This window comes from Rattus norvegicus, chromosome 6 (genome assembly GCF_021556685.1).
Source record: "Rattus norvegicus strain SHRSP/BbbUtx chromosome 6, alternate assembly SHRSP_T2T, whole genome shotgun sequence".
Lineage (NCBI taxonomy): Eukaryota > Metazoa > Chordata > Mammalia > Rodentia > Muridae > Rattus > Rattus norvegicus.
The window spans coordinates 107,309,165-107,324,432 of record NC_141539.1 but is presented as its reverse complement, the minus strand read 5'-3'; the positions used below and the strand labels follow the sequence as shown (position 1 = coordinate 107,324,432).

At 41.1% G+C, this 15,268-nt stretch overlaps 1 protein-coding gene and 1 long non-coding RNA gene across 3 annotated transcripts in view; one reads left to right on the top strand and one right to left on the bottom strand.

Annotated features, from left to right (window-relative positions):
* Positions 1–318: 318 nt before the first annotated feature.
* Positions 319–11,659, bottom strand: LOC103690066 (uncharacterized). Of its 2 annotated transcripts, none has more exons than XR_015623178.1 (2): positions 11,597–11,659; positions 319–1,203 (listed from the first exon to the last, which is right to left on the bottom strand). It is a non-coding gene; the product is annotated as an uncharacterized LOC103690066 (long non-coding RNA). The 2 variants fall into 2 exon arrangements; XR_015623179.1 differs by lacking the exon at positions 11,597–11,659 and adding an exon at positions 2,162–4,499.
* Positions 11,660–11,760: 101 nt separating this feature from the next.
* Synj2bp (synaptojanin 2 binding protein) overlaps positions 11,761–15,268 on the top strand; it is a 37,683-nt gene continuing 34,175 nt past the window's right edge. Inside the window, 1 exon segment of the mRNA NM_022599.2 lies at positions 11,761–11,908. Within this exon segment, the coding sequence (NP_072121.2) occupies positions 11,845–11,908 (64 nt within the window). The 5' untranslated portion in view covers positions 11,761–11,844.

Below are 15,268 nucleotides of genomic sequence, written 5' to 3'. Positions count from 1 at the left end.
CTTAGAGAATCAAAAAGAAATAGATGGGTTTCTAGATTCACCTAAACCATGAATGCTAAACTGTGAAGAGGTCTACAATCCAATCAGACTCGTAACAAATGACGAGATTGAAACAGTAGTAAAAGGTCTTCTGACTAAGGAAAGTCCAGGCCCAGTTGAATTCATAGAAGACTATAAAGGCTTTCAAAGAATATCTACAACTAATAATTCTTAATTTATTCCAGGATTCCTAGACTACATCTATGAAGTCAACATGACTCTAATACCAAAGGCAAACCCATTAACGACATAAATGAACAAACACCAAAAATTACTATCTCTGATAATACAGATAGTTTAATATATATATAAGTCATTAAATGTAATACATTGTATAAACTGACTTAAAGTCAAAGCTACACAATCATCTAAATAAAAGAAAAAGCCTTTGACAAAATCCAACACCTCTTCATGATAGAAGGCAGAAAGCAGGACTGGAAGAAATATATTTCAACCTAGCAAAGACTACATGTAACAAACACGGTGAATAATATCCTTAATGGGGGAAAACTTGAAACAACTCTATTAAATTCAGGTACGAGCCAGGGCTGCCCACCATTACTTCTTTCCAATATGGTGACCAACACCCTAGCAATTGCAATAAGACAAGAGAAAGAAAATTAAAGGAGTACAAATAGAAAAAGGAGACAAATTCCTGTTTTCACATGGTATACCATACATGAGATCCTATTGGAAAACTTCTAAAGCTTATCAATGAGTTCTGCAAGGTGGCTGAATACAAAGCCAACTTACAAAAATAGCTAGTTTTTCTACAGAGCAAAACCAAACATGCTGAGAAAGAGATTGTGCACTTCACTCCCACTTATAACACTTTCAGAAAAAAAAATCTATGTGAAGACATCCACTTAGACCAGCACAGTTGGTTGAGGATGCTTTCTTTTTCCATCTATGATTTTGCCATCTTTGTCAAAAACCAAGTGTCCATAGGTGCATGGATTTATGTCAGCGTCTTCGATTCAGTTCCATTGATCAACCTGTCTATTCCTACACCAATGCTATGAAGTTTTTATGACGATTGCTCTGCAGTCCAGCTTGAGGTCAGGGCTGGTGATAACTCCGGAAGTTCTTTTATTGTTCAGGATTGTTTTTGCTATCCTGGGTTTTTATTTTTCCATCCGAAGTTGAGAACTGCTCTGTCAAGGTCTGTAAGGAAATGTGTTACAGTAAAATATCCAACCAGGAAGTCTGTACAAAGAACACACAACTCAGTTATAGTATTGATAAGCTGCACACCTAGATTGGTCAGATATACTACTACACCTCGCCATTCCCCAGCTTTGAGATCCCTTGTTATTTGCAGCTCCCTCCTGGCCATGTGGCTCTGCTCCATCTTCTTTCCACCTCTTCTTCCTCTAGCTTCCTCTTTCTCCTCCACCTCCTCATCTCTTCCTCCTTCCTCTTTCTCCCTCTCTAAAACCTCCAGCCCTCCCTTTCCGTTCCACTACCCAATCACAGGCTCTAGCCTTTATTTGACCAGTTAGAATGGGGGAGGAGGTTGACATGAAATTGCCTGAGTAGTGATCTACTCTTTGTAGGGGCAGCTCTTGAGGAAGCAGAATTAGCATCAAAATACAAACAGCACCAGGGCAATCTACAACATTTCCCCATTTTTGTCCAATTAAAAGGCTTTTTTTCAGGGTTGGGGATTTAGCTCAGAGGTAGAGCACTTGCCTAGCTAGCGCAAGGCCCTGGGTTCAGTCCCCAGCTCCGAAAAAAAGAAAAAGAAAAGGCTTTTTTTCTCTAAGACATAAATTGAGCATATTTATTACCATTATGTAATTTATAAAGTATAAGATACACTTAACACCTAGTCCATCAGTTTTGTCAATTTAGATAAAGTACCCTACCATATATCCTAACTTAAAAGGCTTACACTTTTACACTGAATTATGTCTTGGTTTTAGCTTGTGTTCATCTGAAAACTATCCTCTCAAATCTATATCATCTCTCTCAATGTTAAACAGCTTGAATTGGCTATGAGACTAGAACCAGTCTTCAACATTGTCAGAAATCAAAGAATGACTTAAATATTACCTAAAAATATAGGGAGCACAAAACATCACTTCTAAAACTTAACCAATTTGTAGAGACAGCTGACTACCTGAACAGCTCGATCTTCAAAACGTTGGAGCATCAGTCTTCAGTCTCCTGGTGAGGATCATCTGGCAGATCTTTGTAAAGCAGGATTATGAAGGACTGCTTACTCTGTCCTGACAAAGCTATCAGTTGACTATTCTGCACAGTGTGTCATTTTCCGAGACATTATTTTTGTCTGTAGATGAATTGAGGAATTCTTGCCTAGTGGTTGTCTCGCCAAACTGGAGCAACTACACTGATGCTCAGTTCCTTCTTTGAACCAAGAAGGGGGTGTTAGGAGCAGACATGTCTCTAGTCAAATGATCTTTAATAAAGAAATGGCCATAAGTGTTGTATTCTGTGGACTTCTGAAGCCTTTGAAGACTATCTATCTACTAAAAGCATTTCTGAACTGTAAGCATTGACTACTCTCAGTCATGTCTAAATGAAATATCTTGAAAATGCCCTTTTATAATTAACTCAGAACCACGAGTTTGCTATCTGGCCCTTAATATTGCTTAATCATGTAAAAATAGTTTATAATAGCAGTTATAGAAGGACTGAGTCTAAACTTTGTATTTTTTTTTTGGATTTTTTTTATTTACATTTCAGATGTTATTCCCTTTCCCGATTTCCTGGACATAAGACCCCATCCCATCCCTCTTCCCCTTCTTCTATAAGGATGTTCCGCTCCCCATCCACCCCCTTCCCTCCCCTAGACATTCCCCTACACTGGGGGTTCAGCCTTGGCAGGAACAAGGGCTTCTCCTTCCATTGGTGCCCAACAGGCCTTCCTCTGCTACATATAAAGTTGGAGCCATGGGTCAGTCCATGTATATAGTCTTTGGGTAGTGGGTTAGTCCCTAGAAGCTCTGGTTGGTTGGCATTGTTGTTCTTATGGGGTTGCAAGCCCCTTCAGCTCTTTCGATCCTTTCTCTAATTCCTCTAATGGGGACCCTGTTCTCAGTTCAGCGGTTTGCTGCTATCATTCACATCTGTATTTGACATGCTCTGGCTGAGTCTCTCAGGAGACATCTATATCCAGTTCCTGTCAGCATGCCCTTCTTAGCTTCAACAATCTTATCTGGTCTTGGTGACTATCAATATATGGGGCATATGTGGGGCAGGCTCTGAATGGCCTTTCCTTCAGTCTCTGCTCCAAACTCTGCCTCCATATCCCCTCCTATGAATATTTTTGTTCTCCCTTTTAAGAAGAAGTGAAGCATTCACACTTTGGTCATCCTTCTTGATATTCATGTGGTCTGTGTATTGTATCTTGGGTGATGTAAGCTTTTGGGCTGATAACACTTATCAATGAGTGCATACCATGCTTTTTTTTCTGTGATTGGGTTACCTCACTCAGGATGATATTTTCTAGTTCAATCCATTTGCCTATGAATTTCGTGATGTCATTGTTTTGATAGCTGAATAGTACTCCACTGTATAGACATACAAAATTTTCTGTTCATTCCTCTGTTGAAGGGCATCTGGATTCTTTCTAGCTTTTGGCTATTATAAAAAAAGGCTGCTATGAACATAGTGGAGCATGTGTCTTTGTTGTATGTTGGAGCATATTTTGGGTATATGATCAGGAGAGATATAGCTGGGTCCTCAGGTAGTGCAATGTCCAATTTTCAGAGGATCCTTCAGACTGATTTCCAGAGTGGTTGTACCAGTTTGCAGTCCCACCAACAATGGAGGAGTGTTCCTCTTTCTCCACATCCTTGTCAGCATCTGCTATCACCTGAGTTTTTTATCTTAGCCATTCTGACTGATGTGAGGTGGAATCTCAGGATTGTTTTGATTTGCATTTCGCTGATGACAACAGATGTTGAACATTTCTTTAGGTGCTTCTCAGACATTCATTAGTCCTCAGAATTTTTTGTTTACCTCTGTACCCCATTTTTTACTACAGTTATTTGGCTCTCTGGAGTCTACCTTCTTGAGTTCTTTGTATATTTTGGATATTAGCCCTCTATCAGATGTAGGATTGGTAAAGATCTTTCCCCAATCTGTTGGTTGCTGTTTTGTCCTAATGACAGTGTTGTTTGCCTTACAGAAGCTTTGCAGTTTTATGAGGTCACACTTGTCCATTCTTGATCTTATAGCATAAGCCATTCGTGTTTTGTTCAGGAAAGTTTACCCAGTGCCCATGTGTTCTAGACTCCTAACTTTTTTTTCTATTAGTTTGAGTGTATCTGGTTTGATGTAGAGGTCCTTGATCCACTTGGACTTAAGCTTTGTACACGGTGATAAGAATGGACCGATTTGCTTTCTTCTACATGCTGACCTCCAGTTGAACCAGCACCATTTGCTGAAAATGCTATCTTTCTTCCATTAGATGGTTTTAGCTCCTTTGTCAAAGATCAAGTGACTATAGGTGTGTGGGTTCATTTATGGGTCTTCAATTTTATTCCACTGATCTGCCTGTCTGTTTCTGTTCCAATAGCATTCAGTTTTTATGACTATTGCTTTTTATGACTAATACTGCTTGAGGTCAGGGATGGTGATTACCTCAGAAGTTCTTTTACTGTTGAGTATAGTTTTCACTATCCTGGGTTTTTGTTATTCCAAATGAATTTGAAAATTGCTCCTTCTAATTCTGAAGAATTGAGTTAGAATTTTGATGGGGATTGCACTGAATCTTTAGATTGCTTTTGGCAAAATGGTCATTTTTACTATATTAACCCTGTCAATCCATGAGCATGGGTAGTTTTTCCATCTTCTGAGATCTTCTTCAATTTCTTTCTTCAGAGACTTGAAGTTCTTGTCATACAGGTCTTTCACTTGCTTGGTTAAAGTCACACCGAGGTATTTTATATTATTTGGGACTATTGTGAAGGGTGTCATTTCCCTAATTTCTTTCTCAGCCTGTTTATCCTTTGAGTAGAGGAAGGATACAGATTTGTTTGAGTAAATTTTATACCCAGCCACTTTGCTGAAGTTGTTTATCAGGTTTAGTAGTTCTCTGGTGGAACATTTGGGGTCACTGAAGTATACTATCACATCATTTGCAAATAGTGATATTTTGACTTCTTCCTTTCCAATTTGTATACTGTTGACCTCCTTTTGTTGTCTGATTGACTGCTCTGGCTAGTACTTTGAGTAGTAGGGAGAGAGTGGGCAGCCTTGTCTAGTCCCTGATTTTACTGGGATTGCTTCAAGTTTCTTTCAATTTAGGTTGATGTTGGCTACTGGTTTGCTGTATATTGCTTATACTAGGTTTAGGTTTGGGCCTTGAACTCCTGATCTTTCCAGGACTTTTAACATGAAGGGGTGTTGAATTTTGTCAAATGCTTTCTCAGCATCTAATGAAATGATCATGTGGTTTTTATCTTTGAGTTTGTCTATGTAGTGGATTACACTGATGGATTTCCGTATACTGAACCATCCCCTGCATACCTGGGATGAAGCCAACTTGATAATGATGGATGATCATTTTGTTGTGTTCCTGGATTCAGTTTGTGAGAATTTTATTGCATATTTTTGCATCAATATTCATAAGGGAAATCGCTCTGAAGTTTTCTTTCTTTGTTGGGTTTTGTGTGGTTTAGGTATAAGAGTAATTGTGGCTTTATAGAAGGAATTCGGTAGTGCTCCATCTGTTTCTATTTTGTGGAATAGTTTGGACAGTATTGGTATGAGGTCTTCTAGAAGGTTTGATAGAATTCTGCACTGAACCCATCTGGTCCTGGGCTCTTTTGGTTGGGAGACTTTTAATAACTACTTCTATTACATCAGGAGTTATGGGGTTGTTTATATGGTTTATCTGTTCCTGATTTAACTTTGGTACCTGGTATTTTTCTATAAAATAGTCCATTTCCTCCAGATTTTTCAAGTTTGTTGACTATAGGCTTTTGTCATGGGATCTGACGATTTTTTTATTTTCCTCAGATTCTGTTGCTATGTCTCCCTTTTTACTTCTGATTTTGTTAATTTGGATACACTCTTTGTGCCGCCAGTTAGTCTGGCTAAGGGTTTATCTACCTTGTTGATTTTCTCAAAGAACCAGTTCATGGCTTTGTTGATTCTTTGTATAGTCATTTTTGTTTCTACTTGGTTGATTTCAGCTCTGAGTCTGATTATTTCCTGCCTTCTACTCCTCTTGGGTACATTTGCTTCTTTTGGTCTAGAACTTTTAGGTGTGCTGTCAAGCTGCTGATGTATGCTCTCTCCTGTTTCTTTTTGCAGGCACACAGAGCTATGAGTTTTCCTCTTAGCACTGCTTTCATTGTGTCCCATAAGTTTGGGTTTGTTGTGCCTTCATTTTCATTAAATGCTAAAAAGTCTTTAATTTTTTTCTTTATTTCTTCCTTGACCAACTTATCATTGAGTTCAGCATAGTTCAACTTCCATGTGCATTTGGGCTTTCTGTTGTTTTTGTTGTTATTGAAGACCAGCCTTAGTTTGTGGTGATCTGATAGGATACATGGGATAATTTCTATCTTCCTGTATCTGTTGAGGCCTATTGATTATGTGGTCAATTTTGGACAAGGTACCAGGAGGTCCTGAGAAGTAGTTGTATCTTTTTGTTTTAGGATGAAATGTTCTATAAAGGTCTGTTAAGTACATTTGGTTCATAACTTCTGTTAGTTTCTCTACGTCTCTGTTTAATTTCTCTTTCTCTGATCTGTCCATTGATGAGAGTGGGGTGTTGAAATCTCCTACTATTATTGTGTTAGGTGCAATGTGTGATTTGAGCTTCAGTAAGGGTTCTTTTATGAATGTAGGTGCCCTTGCATTTGGAGCACAGATATTTAGGATTGAGAGTCCATCTTGGTGGATTCTTTTCCTTTGATGAATATGAAGTGTCCTTCCATATCTTTATTGATGATTTTTGGTTGAAAGTCAATTTTAGTCGATATTAGAATGGCTACTCCAGCTTGTTACTTTGGACCATTTGCTTGGGAAGTTTTTTCTAGCCTTTTACTCTGAGGTAGTGTCTGTCTTTGTCTCTGAGGTATGTTTCCTGTATGTAGCAAAATGCTACGTCTTCTTTTTGTATCCAGTCTGTTAGTCTATTTCTTTTTATTGGAGAATTGAGTCCATTAATGTTAAGAGATATTAAGGAATAATGATTTTTTTCTTCCTGTTATTTTCATTGTCAGAGGTGGAATTTTATTTGTGTGTCTCTCTTCTTTTGATTTTGTTGCTAGGAGATCACTTTCTTGCTTTCTGTAGGGTGTAGTTTTCCTCTTTGTGTTGGAGTTTTCCATCTATTATTCTTTATAGGGCTGGATTTGTAGAACGATATTGTGTAAATTTGGTTTTTTCATGGCATATGTTGGTTTCTCCATCTATGTTAATCGAGAGTTTTGCTGGATATAGTACCTTGAGCTGGCATTTGTGTTCTCTTAGGTTCTGTATGACATCTGCCCAGGATCTTCTGGCTTTCATACTCTCTGGTGAGAAATCTGGTATAATTCTTATGGGCCTGCCTTTATATGTTGCTTGACCTTTCCCCCTTACTGCTTTTAATATTCTTTTTTTGTTCTGTGCATTTGGTCTTTTGTCTATTATGTGATTGGAGGAATTTCTTTTCTGGTCCAATCTATTTGGAGTTCTGTAGGGTTCTTGTATGTTTATGGACATCTCTTTCTTTAGGTCAGGGAAGTTTTCTCCTATAATTTTGTTGAAGCTATTTACTGGCCCTTTAAATTGGGAGTCTTCAGTCTCTTCTATACCTATTATACTTAGGTTGATCTTCTCATTATTCTGGATTTCCTGGATGTCTTGGGCTAGGAGCTTTTTGCGTTTTACATTATCTTTGACGGTTGTTGATGTTTTCTATGGTATCTTCTGCAACTGAGATTCTCTCTTCTATCTCTTGTATTCTGTTGATGATGCTTGCATCTATCTCTTTCCTAGGTTTTTCTATCTCCAGGGTTGTCTCCTTTGTGCTTCTTTATTGTTTCTATTTCCATTTTTAAATCCTGGACAGTTTTGTTCGATTCCTTCACATGTTCCGTTGTGTTTTCCTGTAATTCTTTAAGCAATTTTTGTGATTCCTCTTCAAGGGCTTCTATTTGTTTACTTGTCTTGTCCTGTTATTTCTTAAGGGAGTTATTTATGTCCTCCTTAAAGTCCTCCATCATCATTATAAAATATGATTTTATATCTAAATCTTGCTTTTCTGGTGTGTTTGGATATTCAGTATTTGCTTGATGGGAGAGGTGGACTCTGATGATGCTAAGTAGTCTTGGTTTCTGTTGCTTAGATTCCTGCACTTGCCTCTCGCCATCAGGTTGTCTCTGGTGTTAGCTTGTCTTGCTGTCTCTGGCAGTGGCTTGACCCTACTGTAGGCCTGCTTGTCAGCACTCCTGTATAACTATTTGGATTTGGGAACAGAGAGCTCTGCTCTTAGGTGTGTAAGTGCTCCTGGCCATTGGCTTTCAGCTCTCAGTGCAGGCAGAAACCTGAAAGGTCTTGCCCCTGACTACTACTAGGTCCCTGTGCCCAGGGGGCACAGATGGCACTAGGCTATTTCCCCTCTGGTCAAGATTGTGGGGAGGGACAGGAGGGATGATCAGATGGTCATGAGAATCAATGGAAACTGCAACTGATGGGGGTAGGGAGGTGGGGGGCATCTTGTAGACATGCTAGAGACCTGGGATAGCGACATGTTCAAGAATCAATGGGGGAGACCTTAGCTGTGACTCATAGCATTTGATATATGGAACCTGAAGAGGCTACCTCCTGTAGCCAGGTAAGAACCTCAGTGGAGCAATAGGGACACCAACCCAGCCACAAAACCTTTGACCAAAAATTTATTCTGCCTACAAGAAATGCAGTGATTGGGAATGGAACAGAGACTGAGGGAATGGCCAAGCAATAACTGGCCCAAGAAGAGTCCTATCCCATAGGCGAGGACCAATCCCTGACACTATTAATGATACCCTGCCAAGCTTGCAAACAGGAGTCTAGCATGGTTGTCCTCTAGAGGCTCCACTCCGTAGCTGACTCAGATGGATGCAGACACCCACAGTGAAACAGTGGATAGAGCTTGGGGACTCTTGTGGAAGAGTCGAGGGAAGGACTGTGGGCTCCAAAGGGGATGAAACTCCTTAGGAAGACCTACAGAGTCAACTAACCCAAGCTCTCAGAGATTGAACCACCAACCAAAGAGCATACATGGGTTGTACCTAGGTCCCCTCACATATATGGAGCAGATGTGCAGCTTGGTCTTCAACTGCTGTTGGGGCTATCCCAAAAGCTGTTGCTTGTCTACAGGATATGTTCTTCTGGTTGGGCTGTCTTGTCTGGCCTCAGTGGGAGAGGATGCACCTAGCCCTTCAGAGACTTAATGTCCCAAGGTGGGGGGATAAACAAGGGGGCCTCCACCCTCTCAGAGGAGAAGGGGAGGGGGCATAGGGGAAGGATTATGGGAGGGGGTGACCAGGAGTAGGGGCAGCAATTGTGATATAAAGTGAATAAATAAAAGTTAAAAGAAATCTACGACTAAATCTAACCGAGGAGGTAGAAGACCCCTAAAAGGAAAACTTTAAATCTGAAGGAAGGGATTCAAGAAGATACTAGAAAATAGAAAAACTATCCATGCTCATGAATGGGTAGACTATTGTGAAGATGACAATTCTACCAAAAGCCATGTACAGGCTCAGTGCCATCCCAGTCTCTCAAAGTCTACCCCTACAGTGACACACTTTCTCCAACAAGGCACACCTAATAGTGCCACTCCCTAGTCCGAGCTTATCCAAGTCACCACAGATGATGGTTAGAAAACAAGGCACTCAAAGGATAGTAAGGGACAGTTGAGAGCATGGGTATGTGTCCATTGCTTTTACAGTAGTTATCTATGAGATGTTCACGGAGTTTGAAGTCACTGTTTCACTAGTAGATGATTGCAGAGGAGCACCTGACAGGTACGGTTGACAGAGTAGAGGTGCAGTTCTACAAAGGAAGGTAGGATATGTTACATTTGGTTTAAGATTCTCAGGCCATTTCTTTTTTCTTTTTTTTTTTTTTTTCTTTTTTCTTTTTTTTTCCCCCGGAGCTGGGGACCGAACCCAGGGCCTTGCGCTTGCTAGGCAAGCGCCCTACCACTGAGCTAAATCCCCAACCCCTCTCAGACCATTTCTAGAGAAAGGAATGAAGCTCCTGCACATGCACAGAGCCACTATACACATTGAGGTTTTAAGATTAGGCCATTGCCGATTTTACATACAATATCTATGCAGGGAAGACATATTCACTGTGTCAGTAGCCTTTTCAGCAAATGTTGTTAATTGTGCGAGAACCCTTGCTCAGCTGTCAAGAGAAAAAGTCAGACCCTGAGTTGACAGAATCCTTCTCATCTCATGTCTCATAGGTTCCCTGCCTTCCTGTCCTGTCTTATTCCTACAGAATCTACCTCTCACTTGTTTTAATAAACAGGAGTTGCTGGCTTGGTTTTGAGCATAAGTTTGAATACCATAGGCTGATTATGCCCTCTTAGATTCTCTTAACACTACACGAGTCCCTTCACGTTTATGGTCACCTTCCTGGTCCTTTCTGTTTGGAATGTCCTATCTTAAAAGTCAAGATGGCTGGAAAGCCACATCTTTAAGTACGGCAATTATTTTGTCAAAAGAAGGACATTTCACCTCCTTTTGCTTGGTGGATCTTTCTTGAACAAGCCTGTGCTTATCTCTTCTCTGTTTCCTTGCATGTGCACACATTTCTTAAGTCAGACAGACCTGTTATCAGATGCAAGCCAGGGATATGTACATCTTTTTAAAAGTTAGGCAAGAGTCTTGTCAGCTATCAGTCAGGAAATCTTGTCCATAAGGTCCTGGGGAACAAAGCTCTGGGACTCTAGGATGTAAGTATCAGGGAAATCTTCATTTCCGGTCATGTGTGTCAGCCCAGGTGCCTTGCTTTAAACTGATAATTTGCTTGGAGAGAGAGAGAGAGAGAGAGAGAGAGAGAGAGAGAGAGAGAGAGAGAGAGAGAGAGGGAAGGAGGGAGGAGGGAGGGAGAGAGAGAGAGAGAGAGAGAGAGAGAGAGAGAGAGAAGAGGAAGGGAGGGGAGGAAGGCACAGACACATGGGGAGGGGGAGGGGAGGGGAAAGGGGAAGGTGGAAGGGAGGGAGGGAGAGGGAGGTTTCATTTTTTTCCTTTGGATACATTTTCTTAACTAATTCTGTGAGCTGCTAACAAAGGAACTCGAAGCAGTGTTACCAAGTTTTCTCACATAGGGCTTTACATTGGACTGCGTCTATATTACACAAAAGGTTACAATTTCCCACCCAAGTATGCAATCTCATTAGTAGTTTGCCTAGGATTGCCTTTCCCAGAGTGGTTTGAGGCTCATAAAAGACCCCCCTTTCCCCTTACATTTGTGGATATTTTGAGTTTTTATTTAAAATGTCAACAGTATCAATCTAATTATGTCTCATACCATTATTACCTTCTCTCCATGACCTCCTTCCCACGTGCTCTTACAATGTAACCGAACTTCGTACCTTTCCTTACTCACCGCACCTCAGGATCTGCCTTGAGAACAGTAGGAGGTACCGGAAACCTCTGGTGGGCTCAAAGAACCACCACTCCCAGCATCCTCCACGTTCCCAGAGCCCGCGGTTTCCTTTTCCGGCCTGGCAGCCGAGGAAACTGTAAAAGCTATGCTGGGGAGGCGGCACGGAGCTTGATTCACCTTCACCTGCGCCGGGCACCCGCTGACCCCGGGTTTCCGCCCGGAGAGCAGTCAGATATGAACGGACGGGTGGATTATTTAGTCTCCGAGGAAGAGATCAACCTGACCAGAGGACCCTCGGGTAGGCGCGGGACGTGGAGGGAGTAATTGCTGCACTCCTTGCTTTGGCGGAGCCGGGTTTATCTGGCTGGAGAGCAGGCAGGCCCCGACCGAGCCGGTTCTGAGAACTCTGTCGGACACGGAGCATTGGCATCCTTTGTTATCTAGATAACTGACCCAAGGGCTCTGCTCCACAATCCAGTCGAATTACCGCAGACATTTATGGCCAGGAAGGGTGTTTTTCTGTTGGTAGCAATAGAAAAGACTAGAAAAAAGCCCGCTGTTAGCCAGCGTGTGGGAGCCGCCGTATCCGTTATTCAGTTGCTTGCTCCATCCTTGTTTCTTTGAGGGCCGGTTCAGGTGAAAACCGGAGCAGCGAACGGCCGGGTTTTTCTGAATGCGTAACAATTTCTCTGGTGCTAGGGTCCCTGCCTGCATTTCTGGGGAATTAATTTACAATATCAACTGGAATGCTAAAGCGGGAGGAGACCTTTTACAGAAGTTTTCAGACCTGACGCCACCTCAGAATTACTTGGGCCTTTTCGTATTTATTTATTTACTTATTTATTTTTTGCAAAATAGTAAAATGAATGTGCTGTTTTCTAGTCCCTTCAGTAGGGAGTTGGATTCAGTATGGATTGATTCTTTAAACAAACACTTCGTGTGATTCTAACAGGAAAATTCCCGCTTACTTTTGCTGTGTGGTCTTCCTCACGGTTGCTCGCGGCTGGACTGGCCTCTTGACATTACTACATCGTGCCACTGCTTTCCTTGGGCTTTGCAGTTTTCTTTATGGCCGTAACACTTCAGGTTTACGGTTCACCACTTGTGGCCAAGTTTTTCCTTTTTTTTCTTTCTTTCTTTCTTTCTTTCTTTCTTTCTTTCTTTTTTTTTAATCTAACATCTTACCAGTTTTTGTTTTTGTAGTTTTTTTTTGTCTTGTTTTAATGTATTGGCAGAATATCTTAACTGATGGATTTCTTTTCTGTAATATGGAGACGGTTATGAAATGAAGTATTTCACATATAGTGTTAGGATGAAGCCGGTTGCTCTCTGGAGAATGTTTAGGACAATATCTTGACGTATGCTGAGCAGTGTGTATTTGTTACTATTGTCATTAGTGAATGAATGGCTAGACTGAAGTTCTGTTAAATACTGTATTCCGAGAGTTGAATAAATCATCGGTTACCGTGAATTTCTATTCTCATGGCCACGACTTGGAATAGTCTGTTAACTTTTCTTATCCCTAAGTTTGCAATAGCTTAGTCACTGCTGACTATTCTGTATAAAGCACAGCTCAACTGGGAGTTGATCGTATTTATGGGAATAGCTCACTGCTAACCTTTGTGGTTTATAGAGAAGCTTTGTTCTGGGTATTATTTTTGGAGGAGGGGTAGTTGGTAGGAACCACTTGACAGAAGCTAGAGTTATCTGGGAAGAAGAACCCAGTCGAGAAAATGCCTCCATCAGACATACACACCTGACAGGCATTTCTTAAATTGGTGATGGACATGGGAGAGTCCAGATCACTGTGGGCAGCACTACTAGGTCACTGTGGGAAGTGCTATCAGGTCACTGTGGTCAGTGCTACCATGGGGCAGGTACGAAAGCAGGCTGAACAAGTCACTAGTAGCAAGCTTGGAAGTAATGCTGTTTCAGTTCTGCCTCCTGTCCTGACTTCTCTTTACAGTGGACTGTTACCCAAAACTTTTAAGATTAAATACCTCCTTTCATCCTTTCATGCTTGTGTCCGTGATTTTTTTTTTTTTTTCCCTTCGGAGCTGGGGACCGAACCCAGGGCCTTGCGCTTCCTAGGTAAGCGCTCTACCACTGAGCTAAATCCCCAGCCCCCCCCCCCCCCCCCCGTGATGTTTTTTTTCACAGCAACAGAAACATAAGATGAGCTCAGAAACTTTTGCTCAAGGCTTTTTCAATAGGCCCAAGTCTTTTGAATCCAATTTTCTTATTTTATACAATTCTTCCCTCAATATTGATGGACCTTTGAGGTTAACATAGTAGGAACGGGTTTTTATTACATTTGTTTGTCTACGTGTTTATTCTGTTTGTTTGTCTGTTTATTGGGGGAGGTGCCTGCAGAGGTCAGAGGACAACTTTCAGGAGTCAGTTTTCTCCTTCTATCATGTGGGTTCCAGGGATTAAACTCAGGTTGCTAGACTTGATGGCAAATACTTCTACCCGCCGAGCTATCTCACCCAGCAATCTCAGATCTGTAAATAAAAGTCTGTATTTTTTTTTATGTGTTCTTTAATCCTTTGGTAATTTTTTCCCCTTAGGATCAGTCGAGACACATGTTTCTGATTCCCTTTGCAAATAGGAAAAGGCATCTAGTTCTTTAACCTAAATAACCGAGCACGATAGTACATTTTATGATGTTTAAGGTTTTCCTCCTGCCACTTAGCAAGAGCCCAATGTACCTTGATATAGAGTCTCTTAGCTGTGGTATCACACAGTATTACCAGGTCTTCTGACAAGAGCAGACTTCTGATATTATTCTTGCTTTGAGCATGAAATCTGGCATAATATCTTTGTTTGAACTTTTGGGCACTTGAATAGGCATTGTCTAATTTCTAAGTATTGATCTTACACATCTGAAGTTTCTAGTCTTAGTATTTTCCTTCAAACATTAGAGCTAGGAAAAGCTTCAAGAGACTAAGAGGAATAATTATATCTAGTTAACATATTTTTACACAAGAGGGTTTATTTATTTATTTATTTATTTATTTTTGGTTCTTTTTTTCGGAGCTGGGGACCGAACCCAGGGCCTTGCACTTCCTAGGTAAGCGCTCTACCACTGAGCTAAATCCCCAGCCCCGGTTTATTTTTGAATTGTATAGTTATTTGTTGAAAAATAAAGTTCCATTGAGTGGTTTCTGGAAGTTTTATAAGTGTCCCCAAGTATTAGTTATTGTTATTAGTCGGAATTTTCTGGAGGAATAAAGTCAATAGAATGGCTACATATATTAAAAGGGAATTTGTTAGATTGGCTTACATGATAAGGTCTGAGTAGTCTAGTGAGGGCTGTTTGCACAGTGAAGACACTGATAACCTGGTAGCCACTCAGTCCCTGAGGCTGGATGCTTCAGCAGACCCAACCTGGTGCTGAAGATCTGGAGAGTTCCTGGAGAGCCACTGGCCTTCAGTCCATATTGGAATCCCAGCGGGAAGGGTTCTTATAGCAGGGCTGAAATGTAGCAAGAGCAGGAAAAGCAGCAATGCGGTAGATAGACTCAAGCACTCATCGGGGAAGTGCGAAGGAAATAAGGCTTTAAAAAGCAAACTTTTCCCTTGGACTGCCTACCTGGTTGACCCTGGAAGGTACTGCCTACCACTTAGGGCGAGACATATCCACTCAGATAACCTC